At 45.2% G+C, this 23,832-nt stretch overlaps 1 protein-coding gene across 2 annotated transcripts in view; it reads right to left on the reverse strand.

The window, feature by feature from the left end:
* The window catches only part of LOC135101195 (GATA-binding factor C-like), a 206,147-nt gene that overhangs the window by 115,195 nt on the left and 67,120 nt on the right, over positions 1-23,832 (reverse strand). For both annotated transcript variants that reach the window (XM_064004805.1, XM_064004804.1), the window contains exon 4: positions 18,782-18,927. In XM_064004805.1, the coding sequence (XP_063860875.1) occupies positions 18,782-18,927 (146 nt within the window). The remainder of the gene's footprint in view (positions 1-18,781; positions 18,928-23,832) is intronic.

A 23,832-nucleotide genomic window follows, 5' to 3' on the forward strand; every position in this document is an offset into this window, starting at 1 on the left:
AGGAAACTGTTTATTTTTCTTTATTGTTTTTATATTAGAGGTGTTCTGGTGAAGGGCAACAAAAGATTGGCGAAAAAAAAGTCCACTGAAGATGCTAGTCCCAAAAGATGATTGTTCAAAAAGAATATCTATAATTATGAGAATTGTCTTAAACCCTCCCTCTTGAAAAAGTTGAACCACACCCAGTAGGAAATGCATATTCAAGCAGAGAATCCACCAGTATTTGTCTTGGTACACACATTTGTCACATGGTAATTGTTTGCTATCACTCAGCTGGTGATGTTTTTAGGGCAAGTGTGTTAAGTAACAAAACATTTCTTAATCAAGTAGCACATGCTCTTGATATCCTAAATCTTGCAATTGTTAACCATAATTATAACTTTCATGCATTCGAGTTAATATATATTCAGCTGCAATACGTTCTTCTTTTATCTAATACATGCTTTTAATCTCCGTTCAAATCGTACAGACATCAACACATACATACGTTTAATCTGTTTACACTAAGCATTGAAATCACTAAACATTATTCTGATTCTGATGCTCTCGGGTTAATATATTAAACTATAATATTCACGTCTAATACACGCACTTAATCTCGATTCAAACCGTACTTTATCTATCACTTCGCAAGACAGGTATCAGAGGTGTGAAATGTCTGTCTTCTTTGCCCCGATTCGTTGCTTAGTTGCACATTAGTTGCAGTCACGGGTCATTATAGAAGCTCCCTCAAAGCCCTCGTGTCTCGGAGTTTGCGGGGAAGCAGTACCAACGTGTGAGACTAAACCTGCTTCCTTGCTGGGCGGAGTTGTGCCTCGCGTCTTGTCAAAACCTGGAGGTATTTTTTTCTGTTTCTTCCTCTTCCTCGCGTGTTTGCAATCTGCTCGGCAATATTGTTTTAAAAGTTTTCCTGTTTTTGCTCTCACTGCTTGGCCTGTCTTTCTTCTCTGCCTCATTATTTTTTTTTCTGTTTTCTTTCTGTCGCTATTTTTTTTCTTTTCTCTCTTGTGCTTTGTGTGCAAGATTGTTTTTAAAAGTTTCCGTGTTTATTTTCTTGTAACTTGTCTCTTCTTTCTTCCTTCTCTCCCTCTCTTTCTCTCTCATGCTCACCCGCTTCGTTTTCCCTTTATTCTTTGTCCCTGTCTCTTTGTTCTAAGAAACGTGCTAAATTGTTTGTCCTCTTATTTCTTGTCCGTTCTCTCTTTCCTTTCATCCTCTCACTTCTTTTCTCACTCTATCCTTTCTCAGTCACTCTGCGTTGTCTCTTTTCTCTTTTTCTCCTATATCTTTTCCCTCTCTCACTTCTTACTAAGAAACTTGCTGCTTGTTCTCTTTTCTTGCCCTTTCTCACTTTACTTTCATGATCACTCTTCTTTCCTCTCTCTATCCTTTCTGTGTCACTTTGCGTTGTCTCCCGTGCTCTGCTTTTAGTCCATGTTCGCTTATCCACTTATCCACCGTCTCTCCTTCCTGCAGGTGGAGTTACTGGGGGTAAATGTCCATCCTTGAGCGGCAGTCAAGGATGATGACCTATCTTAGGAGTGGTCTGTAAGGAGAAGGAGAAGGAGGAGGAGGAGGAGGAGGAGGAGGAGGAGGAGGAGGAGGAGCGCTGAGGGACGACATCCAGAGTTAGATTAGAAGTCCAGTAACTGTCTCAAGTCCGCTTCTGTTTGTCCTTCATGAACTTATCCACTAGTTCTTTACATGTAACAAGGTGTGGTGTGTCGCCCCTGCGGAGCGCGCCTACCGTGCTTAAGAAATCAAAAGGACATGTTTACGACTCGCATGTTTCTTTGACCGGTTGTGAGAGAAAGGTACGGCGTGTGCAGGTGCGAGCCGCTGTAAACACGGCGTCTTGCTGAGGCTGAGAGGCGAGGGACAAGGGAAAAAATGGTTGTATAGGGAAGGTTTCTGTCTTTGTAGAAGCGCGGAGCTACACACTCGAGGGCGCGGTGGGTGTTTGCACAGTGGCAAGGGAAGGAGATGGTTTGTTTAGCCTGAAGGGGAAGTGTACACGCTGGCCTTACAATGCGTCTTATTCAGATACACTATATGGAAGCTTGGCACTGGATAAACATTAACAGCATACGAGTGTTCAGAGAATTACACACACACACACACACACACACACACACACACACCACAGCATCCACGCTGCTCACCACTAAGGTATGGAACGTTGATACTGTGTAACAAAAGTAGTAATAATGCTGACTGAAGTGTCCGAGGCGCCTTGCAGCGGGGACGTGTTTACCTAAGCATGGGGTTGTGATGCCTGATGTGGCGGTGTTGGTGCACGTGAGGCCCCAGCGAGTGGTGTCCAGAGGCCCCGGTGCCCCGCCAGCCATCCCTCCGTCTATTAGTCAGCCACCACCACCCACCACGCCGGCCTCGTCTCTTCAATCTCTATTATCTGTTCATCTTGTGGGCCTGGAGAGCCCTCGAGGCAGCCCTCAAACAAGCCCTCCACTCGAGTGTTTGGAGAGGGGAGGGAGTGGGAGGGGAAGTCTGGCACAGGACTGGCCCCACCGCGCGCCGCTCTAAGGGCTACTGGTGGCCTGTGATGAAGATGCATTTTAACTCTTACGTTCATTACGCCCCGTAGGTCTGATTGGCGCTGTGTAGCCGCTGCTTGAGAATCAATAGTGTAAAATTAGTCGTGTGAGATGAAACGGCTCTCATGTTTTCAGTTTCAATTGGAAGTCACCACCGCGGAACTGATTCGCGTGTGTTCGCGGCCGCCTCGCTCAACTCCCAACCAACGCACGCCACTACAAATCTTACGTTAATCCGTGTAAACAAACCCAGCGTAAGGAGACGTAACGGATGAGCGACACATGTGCAAGGCGAGGCAGGGCGGGGTGTGTTCTTAAGGCAAACACAACAGTGAGTCACGTTACGTCATACTCGCTGGCATATCCTTGATGGACCAGGCGAGGGTTAATTCAAATGTTTATTCTACCAGAGCGAGGAGCGTGTATCATTCCTGGCTGTTTCTGGGAGCAGCGCGTGACGGAGGTGAGGCTCGTGAGGCGTGGTGAGACTCAGGAGGGGTGTGGGTGGCGGAGGTGGTGGGGGCAGTGGGATGTGTCGCCTTACGTTCACGGAAATCTACTAAATAGTTCCTGGAATCCAGTGTCGAGGAAGGCGGATCTTGTTTGTTGTCTGTTTGTCGCTGCCACCTCAACCACCACCACCACCACCACCACCACCCCTGCCACCACCACCATCACCAACACATGTTCATGTTAAGGCTAATTAAATGACACCTCTCAACTCAACTTATTATTAACCCAAGACTTCTTAAAACGACATTCCCAAGACAAGCCAAAGGTACATCAACTTGCACAGGACTTTTTAACACCACACTCTCTTCCTTTAACTTCTTTTCCTTTTTTTTTAAACTCCTCGTCTACTTTTGCATCTTATAATTCCCTTTCCTACCTCTCATTATTACTAATATCATTACCAAGAAGGAATAAGATGAATATATGAACGTAAACATAACAAATACAACACCTTCTCTCTCTCTCTCTCTCTCTCTCTCTCTCTCTCTCTCTCTCTCTCTCTCTCTCTCTCTCTCTCTCTCTCTCTCTTCTCTCCCTTAACCTTTTCCTTACTTTTGATCATCCCATCCCATTCTTACATCTTATATACAAAAACAATCACTCCTTCTTCCCCAATCTAACTCTTTCACAGTCGTTCCTTTTCAATACAATACAATACAATACAATACAATCTTCCTTCTCAATACAATAAAAAAAAAACTTTCACTGGATAAATGCGTATGAGCTTAATCTCTTTACTTTTCCCTCGTAGTTAAAATCCTTTCTCAGTCATACATCTTATATCTAGCTATGTACATTCACTTACTCGCAGTCCTATCACTACCGTCCTCTCATTATTATCACTACTATTAAAAGTGTTAGAAATGCACTGACTTAACACTTTCCCTTTACCTTTCCTTCTCATTACACTCCCAAGTCCTCGCTCAGCTCTACATCTCCACATATCCTCCCGAGGACACACTAAGACACACTCCTTAACTCTCCAACACCTTCTCTTACACGCCCACGATCACGCCCTCACGTCCACTGCGCCGCTATCACCACCTCACTCCTCAGGCCATCTCGCCAGCCATGTCTTATGATAACTCTAGCACCACAAACACCTTCCCAGTAAAACAGCGGCAGGAGAATGTGCGGCCGATAAGTGGCGGTAATAAGTCCGTGGTCCTTTTGTATTTCAGTCAGGAGGTGAAGGGGCAAGGCGACGGTGGCCAGATAGGGAGAGAGACCGCCGTGAAGGTTTTCCATTGCTGATTGCACTGTGTTTGCTTCGTGTGGAGGGGGGATGGGGGAGAGAGAGAGAGAGAGAGAGAGAGAGAGAGAGAGAGAGAGAGAGAGAGAGAGAGAGAGAGAGAGAGAGAGAGAGAGAGAGAGAGAGAGAGAGAGAGAGAGAGAGAGAGAGAGAGAGAGAGAGAGAAATTTAAGATATCACTAATAGGTAAGCATGTTTTAAGAGAGACAGGGAATCTAGAAATCGTTTAAAAGGGTAAAAGGAGAAGGAAAAAGAAAGAAGGAGAAGAGGAGGTGACACAGAAAGGAGGAAAGGAGAGGAAAAAAACAAACACCAGTAGACACTTTGATCCCTGTATGCTGTTTGGGAGCTGATTCCAAGTAATTACCTGGGAAAGAGAGAGAATATTGCAACTAAGGTCGTCTCTCCATCCAACGTTCCATTTATTTTGTGTTATTGTGGAAACTCTTTATTTTCATGCACGTGGCAGGAAGACCCAACGGCAAAAATAAATCCAGGGAAAAAAGGGTCCCTGATTGTCTCTGCCATGAAAGGAAAAATAGAAAAATACTAAAGAAGAGACAATTTACATTCGGAAAAGCACCGTATAGCTAAAAAAAAAAAAAATGACAGAATTTTCAGAAAAGAGATGAAAGGAGTGCTCTCTCTCTCTCTCTCTCTCTCTCTCTCTCTCTCTCTCTCTCTCTCTCTCTCTCTCTCTCTCTCTCTCTCTCTCTCTCCATCTTCCTACGGTGATTTTTCTTTTTTTCTTTTTTTTTTTACGACAACGGTTCTTTTCATTACCGCAACGACATTTTTTCCTTTTTATTTTTATATACATTTTTTTTCTGCAATGACATTTTTTTTCCTATTTATGTGAGTTTTTTTTTTTTTCTACGTCTGTTTTTTTTTTCTTTCCGTGATGATTTTTTTTATCTGCAAGTTTTTATTTTTTTTCTGGAACGACGGATTTTTTTTTTTGAGAAGACGTTTTTTCTTTTTTTTTCCTCCAGTGACGTTTTTTTTCGTTCTCTTTCCTTTTTTTTTGTACAGCAACGTTTTTTTTTTTATTATATTTCTCCACGACATGTGTGTGTGTGTGTGTGTGTGTGTGTGTATTTTTTCTCTTCTTCTAACGTCGTGCTTTTTCTTTAATTGTTTCTTTCTAGTAAGATTTTTTTTCTCCACAACGTATTTTTTCTTCTGGCTACACTGGGTCTACCTTCAGCAACACCTGGAGGATTATTCATTAAGCACACGATACAAGATGACGTCTGCTGTCTCACGTTGAAGGAGGAGGAGGAGGATAAGGAGGAGGAGGAGGAGGAGGAGGAAGAGGAGGAGGAGGAGGAGGAGGAGTAGGGGAAAGCAATCGTAATGTATATAGCGTGTGAATGGAGAGAGAGAGAGAGAGAGAGAGAGAGAGAGAGAGAGAGAGAGAGAGAGAGAGAGAGAGAGAGAGAGAGAGAGAGAGAGAGAGAGAGAGAGACGTATAGTATGAGAGAATATCTATAAAAATAAGGAGACATGTTTTAAGAGAGCATCCAGAAGTTATTTAAAGGAGTAATATGGAGGACTAGGAGGAGGAGGAGGAGGAGGAGGAGGAGGAGGAGGAGGAGGAGAATATGGTTGTATAGTGCAACAAATCAATAAATGTAAGGATGAAAAGAACTCGGCAAGGTGTTTGTGTGTGTGTGTGTGTGTGTGTGTGTGTGGATTGCTGTAACGCACGAAAAAAGATATTGCTTGCTTTTCAGTATGATGCTCTTGTTGTTGTTGTTGTTGTTATTGTTGTTTTGGAATGGTGGTGGTGGTGGTGGTGGTGGTAATGGTAGCTAGGAGAAAGATAAAGGGAGGGAGAGAGAGAGAGAGAGAGAGAGAGAGAGAGAGAGAGAGAGAGAGAGAGAGAGAGAGAGAGAGAGAGAGAGAGAGAGAGAGAGAATATGAGACCATCGAGCCCTACTATTACACACACACACACACACACACACACACACACACACACACACACACACACACACACACACACACACAGACACTCACCTTCCCTTTCTCTCACTCTTTTACGTGGAACACTCGCTCACCTCCACTATTCCCCTCACTATGAAGCAAAAATAAAAAAAAGACAAATAACAAGCCGCATCAAACAGACAGACATTCCCGGTACATAAAAATGATGACAGACAGAACACGACAGAAACCTCCTCATCCCGCTATGGTGCTGAGTATTGATCGATAAACGCCCTGGTCTTACTATTATTTTTTTCCCTGGGACGGTTGGTATCCCTGCCTTCTGCCTGCCTCTCCCCTCTCTCTCTCCCTCTCTCTCTCTTCCCGAGGGGACGAGCCGGTTGGCGGAGCGCGCACCTGCCACACACCGCCAGACTCTCCCTTCCTCTCTTTCTGTCTCTGACTCTCCCTTGGTTTGATTATAAAGCTTAACGTGATTGTGAAAAAGATGTACCTGTGTTTTTGGTGCAGAGTAAAGAAGGGAAGGTGATGAAGGAGAGGGAGGTGAAGGGAAGGTGTTGTTGGTGGAAATGAAAGGTGTAAAGGACGAAGGATTCTCAAACTCAGCGAAAAAAGTGAGAAAAAAGGCAGCGCTGGTCTGGAACTCCGGCGAGAAAGTCTCTTTGATGTTTGTCTCATTAGCATTAAAGTGTCCAATTTTCCTTAATGTCTCAAAACGGCAAAATTTCTCCAAACATGAATTTTCCCCCTCGGCCTAATTCGTGCTGGCTTTATATTCCATTGCGTTATCTCCAAACTATCGGACTCTATCTCGTCATCTGATTGGTCGCTATCTGCCGCTATCTGCCATCGGATTGGTTGCTATCTGGCGCTATCTAGCCATCTGATTGGTGGAGAGATATCCTCGGTGGGCGGAGCTTGTTGACGTCATATCTGCAATCTATTATGGGCTCCATCAGATACGGTTGCCGGGAAACGAGAGCATTCACACAACCAAACTGTTTGTCAGAGTAACATTAACTTTGTGACGGCTCGTAAGGTCCACTGGGCCGCTGCAATGGACGACAGAATGGACCTTAATGACTCGGGGTTATGTCTCCCAGTGCAGTAGTTGAGCAGAGTTAAATGGACATGTCGATATTGGTTGTCCGCCTCCGAATCCGAGGCTCAGAGACTCGGCCTTGTTCCCAGGCTGGCGGCGCTTCGATCAATTACCAGGGCGGTAATTGTGCTGCTGGCGGGACGAGCGATCATTCTGGGTTAAGACTTATTCCTGATTCCCGCTGCCGTTGCTAGCGGGCGTGGGAGATGGTAATGGAAGGCTTTGTGGATTATGGACCCCATCAGAGGCCGGGGCTGAGGGTGCGGACGAGGACAGGCTGGTGACAATGGTTGCTACTTGAGGCGCGGCATTAGGCACCAGCGAACAGCAGCCTCGCTTTTTGGGGAGCCGTGCCATTCCCTTATCTGTGTATGGGTTTTTCCTTATCCCGCACGAGCCTTGTTAGGTGAGGAGGAGAAAGGAAGACAGTGGGAGTTAAATTTCTCCAGGAGTTGGTTTGGTCGCGAGTCAGGAAGGAGGAGCGGGATGGCGCGGGGTTCTTTAAGACGCCAATCTCGTTTTTACGAAGGCAAATGCTGGAACTGACTACTTTGTTTTTTACGGGTGAAAATAAACTAGAATGAGTCTCGCGGGGAAAGGCGGAGGATGATGGAGGGAGACAAAGGCAAGAAGAGTCCCTCGGCAAGAGATCGTTTCGCTGTCCGCGGCCGCAAGATGGTGACGATAAAATGGATTACGCGGGCTAATGTGCGAGTGTCGAGCGATCGTGAGGTTGTGCAGCGGCCGAAATTATAGGCTATTCAATCCTATCGCGGCGAGGAATCTGCGCTGTCGGGTGCGGCGGGAGGGACGGAAGTTGTAGCCGTGGCGGGGAAACAAACGGTCATTTCAGCGGCGGCAATTAATGATGCTTCTTTCGGGGCGGGGAAGGCAACGGGGGCGGGGAAAGGGGCGAGGGTGGGGGGAGGTGAGGTGTGGCTGAGAGTACACTGGTAAGACACTTTTTTTCTTTCCTTTTATTGTTGACTGAAGGGCGGTAGACAGGAGGTATGGGCTGGGAATATAGGAGAAAGATGCATATTTATCTTGGAGGATGACAGGAATTGGGAGACGGCTATGAATGTACAAGAAAGACACATTTCTGTTCTAGTTTTTAGTACTGAGTATGGTGGGGATTGGGTACCGGCTGCGAGTATATTAGAAAGATGCACATTTGTCATTATTACTCTGATGAAAGTGAATGTGAATAAGGAGATAGCTACGAGTATACTAGAAAGACTCTTCACTGTAAACAATACGTCCGAAAAAGTTTGGGAAAGGTTAGATTTAGTGATGAAATACTGTGTTAGTACCCTTACATATGTACTTCCTTATTCGTTTGGGTGTATTAACTTCGTCAGGAAATCTACCCTTTTTGAAATAATATTATAAACGCCAAATCTTTTGCAGTAGAGAGAAGACGGGCAGGATAAAGAACACACTGAAATTGTGCAGTGACGGGAGAGAGAAAACAGACGAAGAGAAGAACCACACTGAATTACTATAACATATATTACGTAGAGATAGTAAATGTAATGAGTGGCGGGAAAGAAGGCGAGGCGGGGAGTTCAAAGGACCTGAAGTCTTCATTATGAAACACGACTTGTACAGCTTCAGGTATTTTCAGAAGGACGAGCTATGGTCATGCCGGATCGTACGTAGCAGTGCGTGGTGATGGTGGTGGTAGTGATGGTGGTGGTGGTGATGGTGGTGGTGATAGTATATTATTCGTGGTTTTGAAGGGGATAGTGATAGTGATATTGGTAATGATAAGAATAATATATTACTGGCTTGGATGGTCTTCATGGTGGCGATGATGGTGATGGTGGAGATAGAATAGCATTGGTGATTTTTATAGTGAGGACGAAGGTGATGGTGGTGGTGATGAGGGCATTGAGGTAGTGATGGTAGTAATAGTGACATTAACTGATTTTAGGAGTGATAGTGATGACTAGTGAAAAAGATGGTGACGGTCACGTTGGTAATGATTTATAGTGATATATAGTTAGTTGCACGTGGAGATGAGAATGATACAGTGTTAACAGCAATTATGATACTGACAGCAATGATAGTAGTAGAGGTAGTTGTGATTTGAGTGGTAATAATAATGGCGGCAGTAGTAGTGGTATAGTAGCACATATACTAGTAGGAGTAACGTTGTAGTAATAATAGTGATAGCGATGATGGAAGTAGTAGCGGTTTAAGAGGTAATACTAGTAATGTACTGGTGGTATACAAGCTTCCCCTGTACCGGCCACGCATTGCAGGACGAGTCTGGCCGGTCGCGGTGAATTGATGAAAGACCCCATTTCTGTACAGACAGAATCATGCTTTTTACTGCCTGAAAAGAGACCGCGGCCAGGTAATCCACAAAGAATACGCTGCACGTTGCACCAATGGAAAACTTGCTGGCCTTACTCGTGTGATTGGCGGCAGCAAGATGAACCTCCGCTCTATAGTGAATCACCAATGGGGATAAGGTTGATAGCTTTTGGTGTTTGATACTGAAGGTTCTAAAGGTTTGGGTTCTAAAGACTCTTTTTTTTGCTTGCATTATCCTTATACTTGGTGGAAAGAAGAGGAATCTCCGCTGTATACTTAATCATAAATGGGACTAAAATTGATAACTATTGATACAAGATGTTGAGGCTCGAATTCTAAAAGGCGTCTTTGTTCACTTGTGTTTCCCGCATTTTTGGTTGAAACAAGATGAAGCTACGACCTTTGGTAATAATAAAGAAAAAACACAATAGTTAATTATATACGGGAGTAACACTAATAATCTCCAAAGCATTCATTCTTCTGCGCCTTCCTTAATCACTCTCATTACAAACATAACTATCACTGCACCCATAAACCTTGTCTTTACGTTTTCGTCTCTTTCTCCTGCCTAGTAGTTAATTTCCATCACCATCCTATACGCTTACTTCTCGTCTCTCCTACTGACACGCCCACAACACCTCAGTCTTTCCATTCTTCCATAGATTAATACACGTAAGGTTCATAGGTTGATGTCAGGAAAGAGAAAAGAGTGGACTAAAGAAGCTACGTGGACCACAGGGAAGTTTGGTGCCTGGAATGGGATGAAAAAAAAAAATGTGGAACGATACGAGAGGGTTGTTGCTGTACGGAGAAGAAAGTGGACTAGAGGAGCCACGTGAACCACTGGAAGGGAAGGGAGTGGACCGGAGGAGCCACGTGGACCACAGAGAAATGTTGGTGATTGCAGAGGGAATAGAAGACGAATATTTTTGGACCATGGAGGGAGAAGAGAGTGGAGCAGTGCTGCCTCGTGGACCACTAGAAAGGAAAGGGAGTTGACCAGAGGAGCCACGTGGACCACAAGGGATGAGGGGAAGGGAAGGGATGGACGGTGCGGTTGTTATCAGTGGAATGAATCTCCCCGTGCAATCCAGATCAATAATTTATCCCCCAATAAACGAGTCCGCACCGAGTACATGACATCCTCGCCCCGTGGAGATTATTATCCTCAGCTAATCACTCCCGGCACGCTGTCCCTGCCAACCCTGTACACTCACTCCACCCTCTCCACTCACCTCGCTGACTCCATCCACTCCTCTCACTTCATTCACGTACTCTGCTAATTTCATTCATCACAACAAATCCACATCTTTCAGTCACTCCACTCACTCTAAATAATCCCTTCACTCACTCACTCCACCTATGTTACCCACTTCACTCACCCCCATCCACTCCTCCACTCACTCCACTCAGCTCCACGTATAATGGCGGCGGGACGCATCGTGCAATTATTTATGCAGCACGGGTGGAAATAACAGATACCGCGTAAATATTGATAGGGAGCCAATTACAAGGGTTCTCGTGCTCTGAGGCTGACAGCGGGGGGACCAGTTGTGACATGTGTATCATCGCCAAAGCCACCATCATCATCATCGTCATCGTCAGCTGTTACGTGGGGCAGACTGTCAAGCTGCGTCTGTATTCCCCCTTACTTATAACTTGAGTTCTTTCACGACGGAGATTTCATGACACTTAATTTTCTTGTCATTTTGGGGAAAACCCCTTTGGCTCTACTCTTTGGGGACTGGCACTTCAGTGAGTCTTTTTTCTGCTCCTGTTTCATAAATAAAGATAAGGTATGAAGTAACAGGTTCAAGCTTGATAAAGTTAGATTTTGATAAGGAGATATCAAGAAACTGGCTCTCAAATACGATGGTAGATGAATGCAATAGACTCAATAATCGTTGTTAGTGTTGAGTCAATGAGAAGCTCTAAAAGAAGACTAAACATATTTATAGATGGGAATGGCAGTGGAAGTAGTTAAATATAGTTAATAAAAGAACTGACACGTGTAGCCCTGATGACTTCTTGCAGCTTCCTTTACTTTCTCATCTTCTGTCCAGTTGTGTTCCTCGCCCGACGACTGTTTGGTCTATATTTGAGCCTTTTTACTGCCCTGGTCTCCCTTAGTTAACATTCAAAGCACTGTGAGGAATTATTTATTTGGATATTGAATAAGAGGTTAATTTTATGTTCTAGGTTAGAGTGCAGTTGAAGAGACTAGTGGAAAAACAAATGTCTGACTTATTTACTGCCTTGGTCTCCTTTTGGTAGCATTCAGAGCACTGTATAGCTGTTTTGCCAGATATAGAGTAGGAGGTTAATTTTGTGTTTTCTTGGTTACGAAACTATTGAAGAGACTGGTAGAAATACAAGTTCTTAAAATTTGTGGGTGACTATGGGAAAAAAAAATATCTGGCAATGAAAAAGCTAATAACACGTTAAAGCATCAAGTGTCTTCCAATATATGGCGTTCAAAATGCTAAATATTTACATTTTTTCAATATCATTTACGTCATCTCGAGGCTTAAATGTGAAGGAATACTTGTAAGTGTGATCGCGGGTGTGAGTGTGTGTACATATAAGCGCCTCGCCTCGGCTCTTGAAGGGGATGTCGGGCTGCTGTATAGATTATTTGGGGCGTGGAAATATTGGGCCTAGTCCGCGTCGCTTTCGCTGCGGCCATTCACTGGAGTTTGTCCGGCGTTAAAGGTGGGCTGTGAGAACGTTGCCGCCGCCGCCGCCGCTGTGTGGCTGCTGCTCCAGCGAGGCCCAGCCGCCGCCACTGATTTATTGAGAAGTATTTATGGCACGGCTGGATATTTGCCTCATTCAGTTTCGTCATCTTATATTTGAATAATATATTTCACAGGAGTCCTTGTTATTTATGTGACGGTTATTCACGGAGACAACAAGGGTGGGTGTTTTGTTCCCTGCACCAGTCTGTCTGTCTGTCTGTCCGTCTGTCTGTCTGTCTGTCTGTCTCCCCCGCCCTCCAGTTATTTGTCTTGACGGGAAGTAGTAGATACCTTCACCATTTCGCGCACGACACCTGCGACTAATACTCTCCCTATATGATAAACACCTGTATGCTGAGAACTAATCCCATCGCTTCAGTCTTCAGTAACTAAGCCGCCCTGTTGACGATAATAAAAAGATCAATTTCAAGAAGGTAATCTGTGAGGGAAATGAGAATCTGTAGCCGTAAAGTTAATATACATGGTCTGGCTATACGGGAGGTGGCGTGTGGCGCACCTCTGAACACCTGTGTGCTGTGCTGTGCTGTGCTGTGTGTCCCTCGGTTATTGATCTATTGCTCTTAGTCAGTCAGTGCGGGAGATAACAGATAACTCCTCCATCCATCTACATGCCGATCTGCTCCTCGCTAATCTCTCAATCTGTTGAATATTTATCAATTACTTTTTATCAAATCTCCGTCTCCATGCACGTTTCCTGGAAAAAAAAAAAAAGAATGTTTGGCTTTTTGTACGAGTGTATATCCTCATGCATTTCCCCGCCAGCTATCAGGGGAAGGATGTTGGAAGCGAGGATCCGAGCATTCCAGCATTGTGAGGTGACGGTGTAGGATGATGATGACGGCGTGTAGGGAGGCGGGGATGGCGCGGGGAGCGGTGGCAAAGCAGGCGGTGATAAGAGCAGCGGTAAGAACATCGGGAGCAGTGATTATGGCGGCACTGGTGACGCCAATGGTGGCGGACATGGTGGCTGGCGCATCGGGACCAGTAGAAGTGATCGCTGGCATGGTGATGAGGGCGGCGGGAGGCTTGGAAATGGTGCAACTCGAATGGGTGCTCATGAAGGAGAAGGAGGAGGTGGAACTGGAGGAGGAGGAGGAGGAGGAGATGGAGGTGGAGGAGGAGTTGAAAAGCGACGGCAGCGGCTTACAGGGAAGGATGGGTGGCGCGTGGCTGGGTGAGGGGTGAGGGGGACGGGTGGCTGGGAGAGGCGGGAGGGGGGGACCTGGAGGCTCGCCACCCCACATGTAATCAATAGTCGCGAGGCGCAAGGTGGGGGCTGCCTGTTTACTTTTGCCGTGTCCTGTCGACTGCTTGATTTGTGTAATAGCTTGTGGGAGCTGGTGGTGGTGGTGGTGATGGTGGTGTAGGGAGGTGGAGCAGCAGTAGAAGGAGGGTTGGAAGACCGAAGGGTGACAGTTTGAAGTTGTAGGAAAGTGTAGATGGAAAGATGGAAAGCCAGTGGAGTTGAGGGTATAGAATTATCACGTGTATTTATCTCTACATCAGCTGGGTGATATATGTGTGACGAAGATTTGAAGTCCCAGGAAGATGTGTGTGTGGAAGGCAGGGAAGCTAGAGGAGTAAAACGCAGGTAGAGATTATAGAAGGTATCGATCAGACTGTCATCTTTACTTTTCTACTAACTGGATGATAGAGATGTGTAACGATGATTTGAAGTTAAAGGAAGGTGTGGATGAAAGAAAAAGAAATTTACTGTACGAAGAGAACGTAGTAGAGATTAGAATAGGTATGGTAGTATAAAATTACTCTTACATTAAGTACTTGATGGTAATGAGCGACAGTTTGAAGTTATGGAAAAGTGTAGATGGAAGGAAGAAAAGGAGGAATATAACACATCACGCAGGTTAGAAAAGGTATCGTATTACCACCTAATTTACCTTTCATACTAACTACACAGAAAACACGTACTTTTCTATCATAGCAGTGTAATATTCTTTACCTCACAGCCAAGCCACGCCATCCCCTCCCCCACGACGTGCTCGAGACAAATTTTTCCTGCCAAATTTGCGACACTCATGAATACTAAGTCACCATAGATGATGTCAGTGATGTCAGAGCCTCGCGTGTATACCACCTCAGGAGTAATGTCCGGGATCCATGCACACCACCACCACCACCATCACCGCCACCACCTCCGCCGCCACCGCCACGGCCACCACCATCTTGGCTCGAGCGGTGCCACCTCAATTACTTATGGAAGAAAAAATCGGCAAGACCTCGAGGGGCGTTGCCACACACACTTGCTCCGAGACGCAAGGAAGAGTGCCCTTTGGAGCCTCGGGCCGAGGGGTGCAGGTGGCGCAGTCCCCGACAATTACCCCGCCTGGTCCTCGTGTTTGTCGTTGAATTATTAGTGTGAATTATTTACTCTCAGACGACGCAAGTAGAGCATTGCTGCCGCCGCCACCCTGCTGCTGCCGCGTGCCGCCCATCACGTCTACCATTCTGCTGCTGCTGCTACTACTTCTTCTACTACAACTACTACTACTACTACTACTACTACTACTTCTACTATTACCACGCACTCATGCCTAGTGCCATCCACAGCGCTTAACATTGCTGCTACTTATATTGTTGGTACTACTGCTACTGCTCTTACTTCTAGGCCTCCTCCTCCTCCTCCTCCTCCTCCTCCTCCTCCTCCTCCTCCTCCTTCTACTACTACTACTACTACTACTACTACCACTACTACTACTACTACTACTATTATGACCACCACCACCACAACCACCACCACTACAATCATCACAGCCACAACTACCAAAACAACTCTCCTCTGCCTCCTTCCCCACCACCACCACTTCCACCATCTCTCACTCCCTCTCTCCCTCCATATCTACATAAGAACGACACCAGTTATGGAATCCTTGATTGCGAAAATAATAGCTAAATAACCGTAATTGCCTGTGTGTGTGTGTGTGTGTGTGTGTGTGTGTGTGTGTGTGTGTGTGTAATAGATTTCATTCCACCGCAAGCACAGAATGGAAACGTGCACGGATAGCGAGTTATTTCTTTTAAATGTCCGTGTGTCTCTGAGGCGCCACTGGAAGTCGCGTCCTTTGTTGCACCGGCGCCTGTTTGCTGGTAATTCCTCGTGATTGTTTCCATGTAGGGTTGGACATTTTTGTTATTAAAGGTATTAAATATGTTTTTGTTATCCTCAGAGTAGCGTTGACAGAGTGATGTGTATAGAAAAGGGTGTTGCTTGGGTGTGTGTGTATGTGTGTGTGTGTGTGTGGGTGGGTGGGTGGTGGTGCTGGGATGTGGAAAAGTTGTGTTGCTAATACATTCTCTGTGTTATCTATTTGCATGTGTGTGTGTGTGTGTGTGTGTGTGTGTGTGTGTGTGTGTGTGTGTGTGTGTGTGTGTGTGTGTGTGTGTGTGTGTGTGTGTGTGTGCGTGTGTATGAGATTATATATGTATGTATGTTTATATGTATGTATGTATATAAATGTCTGTCTGTCACTTTTTATCCTTTTCGTTTCTCTATATTTATCTATCTATATATATCTACATGTCTGTCTGTCTATGTATCTATGAACCTATCTATCTATTCATCCATCTATGTCTATCTATCTATCTATCTATCTAGCTATCTGTTTATCAGTCTATCCACCTATCCATCCATTCATCTATCCATCCATTCATGTATTTATCTATCTAAGGAAAAAAAAACTATTATTCTTGAAGATGTAAGTACAGACAAAACATTTAATTTGAACCATAAAATACGTGCAAAACTCTCTCTCTCTCTCTCTCTCTCTCTCTCTCTCTCTCTCTCTCTCTCTCTCTCTCTCTCTCTCTCTCTCTCTCTCTCTCTCTCTCTCTCTCTCTCTCTCTCTCATAAGCACTTCCATTAACTCTTCGCTCCCCCACGAGGACTTCAGTAACGAGGTGGCGACACGGTCTGGAGGTTGCGTGACTTCTCCTGCACCCCACGTTCGATACCCGCCGTAAATCGCACCATGGAGGAGGGGCACTTACAGGAGGAGGAGGAGCAGGAGGTTAAAAGGGCCAGCGGTGGGGAAAGAAAGGAAGGGCAAGGGAGCGTGTTGTGGTGTGGTGTTGGGGTGCTGTTTTAGTGTGTTGTTGACCTCCCTGTCTTGTTTAATTCCTTGTTATAGCAACTGAGGGTGTGATGTACTTATTAGAGAAAGAGTGAGAGGAAGTAGATGGTGGATAGGAGGTAGAACAGGAGAGAAGAAGTAGACTTGGAGAAGAAAGAGGAGGAGTACGAGTAGGAGGATGATGAAGAGAAGATGGAAATGGAAGAGGAGGAAGATTACAAATGATCATGCTGGCTAGAAGATTTGCAACAGAACTTTTCACAGCTATTTGGGTTCTTGTTCTTACAAATTATATGGTAAAGGGTGACGGAGGAAGAGGAGGAGGAGGAGGAGGAGGAGAGGAAGAGAAAAAAAGGAACAAAGAAGAAATGAGCAGGAGGAAATGCAGTTAAGAGCAATGAAAGTAAAGAAGAGTAAAGAAAGAAGAAGAAAAGAAAAGGAAAAGAAGAAGAAGATGAAGAAAAAGAGGAGTACGAGAAGTAAGACAAGAAGGACCCCACAGACATACGAGTAACTCAGAAGAAAGTGCCGCATGAAGATCAGTCAGAAATTTCAAAATAAATCGAACACTGAAACAAAATCCACTTGAAAATAAATAAAAAAAAAAGTAAATGAATAAAAAAACCTCATGAATTGACTGGAGGATTAAATAGCTCTTGGATAATTAAGTTTTCCTCTCCAATTTCACTCCAGCTTCGTGTATCGTATTTCATTCCAGCAAGCGGGTCGGGGCGTCTATACTCTGCCTTCCCTGCCTTTCCTGCCTTCCCTTCCTTCCCTTCCCCCATTGCCCTCATTCTTTCTATCGATGTATTAAAAGGCAAGGCAATCAAGGCAATACTTCTGTTCCCTGCGCCGTGAGAAAGTCAGGACGGAGAAATGAAAATATTAACTCCTTGACTTATTTTAAAGATCGTCAGTCATTCTGCTGGTCATTTACTGCTTTTTTCACTATTTTTATCACTCAGGGAACTGTGGAAAAATGTTTGCATGGACACACAGCAAGAAAAGATAATATGAAATCCTTTGCTCTTGTTTTCAAAGAGCATCAGTTACTCTGTTAAACTATCACAGCTGTGGCCATCCTTCGTTAGCATTCACACCACTGTAAATATATCGTTTGCACAGAGAAAAAGAGAAAATGAGGTTAATTTTACCTTTCTAGGCTATAAAGCGTTATTTAAGACACGAAAATCATCCTGCAATAAGGAAAACAAACAAAAAAAAAAAGGTTATTCAAGAACTGCGTTATCATAGGACTGTTTTGTTACTGCCGCACTAGAGCTTAGTCAGTCGTTCAAATAATTTTAGATCTGTAGAAGTTTTACAATGTTGTGATTGTGGCAGGATCTCAGTGGTGTTGCATAGCGTGTCTTGGAAATGTGAGTGTGTTTTGTGTCATGGTTTTCTTCCTCAGAATAGGTCCCAACTCTTGTTTACCAGCGTTTGCTCTTGTATTCATGCTCTTCTCCCTACCTGATTCTGCTTTGCCACACCTTTCCATGATATGAGTCAGTGATTCGAGGGTTGAGCAGCGAGCACCGCCAGAACTGAATTGATAACATGGTTAGATCTTTTCCTTTATTTTTTTGAGAGTGGTAGTCATAATATCTGTAAATAGAGCTTGTTTTTATAGTCGATGGCCAGCTCCCTATATATATATATATATATATATATATATATATATATATATATATATATATATATATATATATATATATATATATATATATATATATATAAAGGAAAGAAAGAAAGAGAGGATACTCCCTAGTTATAAGACAAAGTGCCGAGGATTGCACAGCCGTGATTCATAGTCGAGCAGCGAACCGCACTCACTTCCACTGTCTTTACCGTTTTCCTTTAATCTTGAGGCCTTTGATCTGCTAAGAATTTACCAGTAATTAGATTTTGTTACCAGACTGACAATAGACCAGAGGAGATTAGGATTGATGAAAAAAAAAAAAAAAAGTGGAACTCGTTACTCACGCCATATGACCGCGATGTTGCGGCGCCACAAATTAAATCAATCATCTCAAATTACAAGATTTATGTTCCATACAGGGACCGCCACTTGTTGGCCTGACGGTTTCTTGCAGCTTCCCTTACTGTCTTACGTTCTTATGAGTTCTGATCACGACTGCACCACGCCAGGAAGGAGCCTGGCAAGGTACAAGAGACGCATGCTTTAGGTAGGTTAGATTAGGTAAGATTAGGTTAGTATTACTGTGGGGACTCACCATGCGCTGCTTGGGCTTGATGAGCGGGCGGTTCTGTCCGTTCATCTTGTAGTAGAGGCCGCAGGCGTTGCACAGGTAGTGGCCGTTGCCGTCGCGTCGCCACAGCGGCGTCGACGTGGCGCCGCAGTTGACGCACTCACGGCCCTCTGCGGGACACGAGGAGAGGGCGTGTTAGTGGGGCCCCTAGGGGAAGACTCTCTCTCTCTCTCTCTCTCTCTCTCTCTCTCTCTCTCTCTCTCTCTCTCTCTCTCTCTCTCTCTCTCTCTCTCTCTCTCTCTCTCTCTCTCTCTCAACATACAAGCATCACCCATGTCGCAACACACAGGCGCACGGCCAGCAGGTGACAGCCGCTAAAACTCAAGAGTCACAAGGGCAAGAGAGTAATAATCAAGAGAATAACTTAACCTCCAGTAGACAAACAAGCAATGGTGCCAAGGCTACTTAGGTATATTAACATCGCCTGCCGCTTAATGAGTTCCAAGCTGTGATAACTCAATATGTCATAGTCACTACCGACATTTATCACTCCCACCACCACCACCTCCAACCAAGGCTGCTTACAACGCCACTAACATTAGATGAAGCACCACTGAATGCATCCATATCATTACATTGACTCAACGTGTAGGTCTCTGTTACAATCAAGTAGTGCTTTAATATTAGACTGCGGAGCGTAACTGCGCGCTAAATGGTCTCCTGATAACAGTGCTAATCTTTGCTGAATCGCCTAGTTGAGATATGAAGGGACTCTTTACAGGGATTGCCACGTGTAGGCCCGATGGCTTCTTGCAGTTTTGGTATTTTCTTTTCTAATATTTTTCTTCTTTATCAATATCAACAGCAACAGTAATAACAGTAACAAGAGTAACAGAAATGCATTAGACAAGCCACAAAAACACAGACAACAGTAAAGTACAACAGGCAAAACACAGAATAGGGCAAAGTTTCACCGGACACACACACACACACACACACACACACACACACACACACACACACACACACACACACACACACACACACACACAGATAGATAATTTTAGTAACCCCAATAATATACAAAGATTTAATAACACCAAATTGATTTTCTGGAGCCCAAACTATTTCTTATTCAAAATATTCTTAATATGCAAAGGGAAAATATCAAAGTTATCAGTGCAAAAGGTTACCTACATGAACTTGTTTTCATTGCTTAACCTTTCATGTTGTTTTATGATGTTTTTATTTTATTAATAATTATTTGCACGTCGTATTCATTATAGTATATTGTGTTTAGTAAGCTGATAATGTATGTAACAGGCTGTCTATTTGCCTATCTATTTATCCATCCATCTTTATCTCTATCTGTCTATCTGTCTATATATCTATCTATTAACTTATCTATATATCTTACTCATCATTATGCTTCCATCTACCTACTAGAATTACCCTGAACTCTACTTTATACCTTTACTTACAGTCTTCTCAACCGACACCAGAACAAAATAAATATACACGAACAAACCAAAGATTTCCATCTCTCACATCACGGAAGAAACGCAAAACCCACGTGAATACAAATACTCATTATATTTAGGCATCGTTAAAAACTGACCTCGCCTCAACACACACCACCACCACCACCCGCTCCTTCCCTTCCTCCCTCCCTTCCTTCCTTCCTTACAATATGAAAGCATTGTGGACATCTGGCCCCCTCCAACACAAACACCACCTACTACTTGCTTCCTTTCGTTCCTTCCTTCTTCCCTCCCTCCTTTTCTCACTCTTCTTCTCCTTTCCTCGGTGGGTGTGGACGAAAGTAGACCAAGCATGCGGGGAGTTGACAGGAGAACGGGGGGACTAGCGGGCAGGCAGGTGAGAGGGTGGCAGGGCAGGCAAGCAGGCGGGTGGGAGGGAAGGTAGGAGGGAGGGCGGTCAGCGATCACCTCTTGACGAGAAGCTTGAGGTCGAAGAGATCCCTCGGGTAAGGTGTTGAACCATTAATATTAATCAAGGTTACATCGACACGCGCTCAGTCAATCCACGGGGCCGGGATGAATTATGAATGTGTGTGTGTGTGTGTGTGTGTATGTGGGGAGGTGGGTGACACACACACACACACAGAGAGAGAGAGAGAGAGAGAGAGAGAGAGAGAGAGAGAGAGAGAGAGAGAGAGAGAGAGAGAGAGAGAGAGAGAGAGAAAGAGAGAGAGAGAGAGAGAGAGAGTGATTGTGTGTGTATGTGTGTGTTTCCGTATAAGCAAAGCTGACCAAAGACTTCAATATGAAAAAAAAAAATAAATAAAACAGCGCTTAATTCCCATTCCCTAAAAAGGTTGATCAAAAAGGAAGCGAAGAGAAGTGGCGACTGTTTTGGGAATGTGAATTAGTCATAGAGGTAAACAGGGTGATGGGTGGTGATGGTTGGAGCGAGGCAGGATGGCCCCTTCAGCAGCCGTGTCATCATCCTTCACCGGTGACTCAGTCTGACACACACACACACACACACACACACACACACACACACACACACACACACAAGCCTACCTCTGAGGAAGGAGCCTCGACACACGCCACTCCTGCGGCCTCACCACAAATGCCAGTCACTCAGTTTAATTAATAACCAGCGTTTCATTCCCCGAGTGATTGCTTCAGGTAGAGACACAGGGAATAAAAAAACGAACAACAGTGATCGCGTGTTGACCGTCTATAGAAGGCCGGGCAGGTAGTGGGCGTTTAAGGGCGGGGTCAGGCAGCGGCAGGCTTACTGTGTGTGCTCTACTGAACTCATCCGTCACCAGACCGGAACGAGTAAAGACCATTATCATAAACGACCAATGAAGTATAGTTTGTCTATTTTGAAGCGCTTATCTGTATAGACAGGACGAGTTCATTTGATTCACGTCGTTCAGACCAAGAATGAGATGCGCAGGCGACAGCGGTACAGCCACTGCGTAGTGAGCGCCTGATGAGATAAAGTGTCTTATCCATTTTCTAAGTAGAAGTCGTTGCTCGCCCCGCGTCAGTAGCCTCGATGATCCACTTGTCTCAAGTCAGACTTGTCGTGCCACGGCGGAAGTAACTGTCTCGTCACTAACTTGTCAGCGTGGGTGTGATTTTTTAAGGTCATTGCACAGCCTGCCCTGTTTATCACCACCAGACTTCCTTACACTTATGTAAATCAAGAGGCGGCGGGAGCCACGTGCCCGCGAGGTGCGTGGCGGACAGCCGCCAGCAGGCCAGGCAAGGCGGAAGACACAAGTCGGCCTGGCGGTGATGGCCGCGGGTCACGAATCGCGATGAATATTCATACGAGGAAGAGGATTATATATTCGTTCCACTGTACGTATTACTAAATAATTCTTCAGCGCCACATTGGCACAAGGCCGCCGCTTCCCCTCTGCACAAACACGCCCGTATAAAACATGAACGTGACCCATAGAAATAATCCAATAAAAAGCGTAATGTACTGCGTGTAATGGGAAAAATATTTTCAACATGAACGTCCGGGTGCGCGGGGCAGGGTAGATAAAATTTATTTTAATACCCGCGCCTGTATTGACCTTTAATTATTGGAAACTTTAAACTGGCATGGCGGCGGTAAAAAAATGCTCCTCGTTGGGCCTATTCTGTCAGCGGGCTTCAAAATCTTTGTAGTTTAATTAAGATAATTAGTCGATTAGATGGCCCAGTGTTCCCGCAGATGTGGACTATTGACAAGGGATCGAGTGAAAAGATTATAAGTGAGATAAACTTTCACCGGCGGGGAAGACACAGGGAGAACAAACAGAACTCTGCCTCGTATAGGGGGAGTAAGGAGGGAAGCAAGGCAGCGGACAGCACCGGCCTTGACCAAGAGTCCCGCACCAAGACGTGGCCCAAGTGAAAGTCTCACGACCCTCGCTGCCTCTCCCGCGCTGCCACACACTTGTTGCCTCCTTCCAGGAATGAAAACCAAAGCCGCGTACTGGAATGGTCCCGGAACTGTGGAAGCTCATCAGCACGTGTACCTTCCAAGTGCCGGAGTGAACACTATCACGGTGTTTAATCAGTCTTAATGAAGGGAACTGTGTGTCACCTTGCTCTGCGTGTTGACGAGGGAGAACAAACGGCTAAGTAATGTAACAAGGTGTAATTACACACGTTATGATACCAGAGACACGCGCTGCGATATCGCCTTAAAGAGAGGCCAGATAGGACACCTTCCCTCCCTGTCCCCCTCTGTGTGTGTGTGTGTGTGTGTGTGTGTGTGTGTCAAAAGTGTGACAACAGTTATTCGTTTTATTATCTTTTGTATTTCATTATTCTGTCAAGTATTTATTAATTTTGGTTTATTTTTGCTATTTATTGAGTATCAAATGTGGTGAAAAATGTTCTTACCTATCCATCTATCTGTGTGTGTGTGTGTGTGTGTGTGTGCGCACCCCTCGCCACAGTGGGCTGGTCCAGGGACCGCGACACACCATCAGCTCTGCCGCTAACGAGCCCCATTATGCCGTGGTCCGGGCCGCCCTATATGGCCCTTATATCATCATTATCGAGTGTAGGGCGGCGCCTTATCGTGTCAACCCTGCCGGGAGCGCGGCGAACGGGAAGACGCGGCGCCGATCATTGCTATCTGAAGAACGTCCCTAATCTCCCGCTGTTTTGCCGTAAATTAGTGGTTATCATTGAATTAGCCAAACTTGAATCGGGACAACATTTGGAGAAGTGACGCACGGGGGAATGCAAGAGAGAGAGAGAGAGAGAGAGAGAGAGAGAGAGAGAGAGAGAGAGAGAGAGAGAGAACAGAGGAGTGCGGACAGGATGGAAATAATTACACAGGTTTTAGCGCAGACATCAAAACTCCATAATGCTGGAGGTGTTAGACAGGCGCGTGTGTGCAAGTCTGAAGGAGAGGAGATGCGGAGTGCGGGAGGGAGGGAGGGAGGGAGGGGGGGCGTCAGGAGGAGGCTGGTATAGGGAAGGGGCATGTATCAAATGTCACTAATTAGCCGCGGTGACCCGAACACTCCCCGATACTGCCTTGTTTTTATCGCTGCCTTGGATGGAGGGAGGCTGGCTGACTGGCTG

This window comes from Scylla paramamosain, chromosome 6 (assembly GCF_035594125.1).
Source record: "Scylla paramamosain isolate STU-SP2022 chromosome 6, ASM3559412v1, whole genome shotgun sequence".
In the NCBI taxonomy this organism is placed as follows: Eukaryota; Metazoa; Arthropoda; class Malacostraca; order Decapoda; family Portunidae; genus Scylla; species Scylla paramamosain.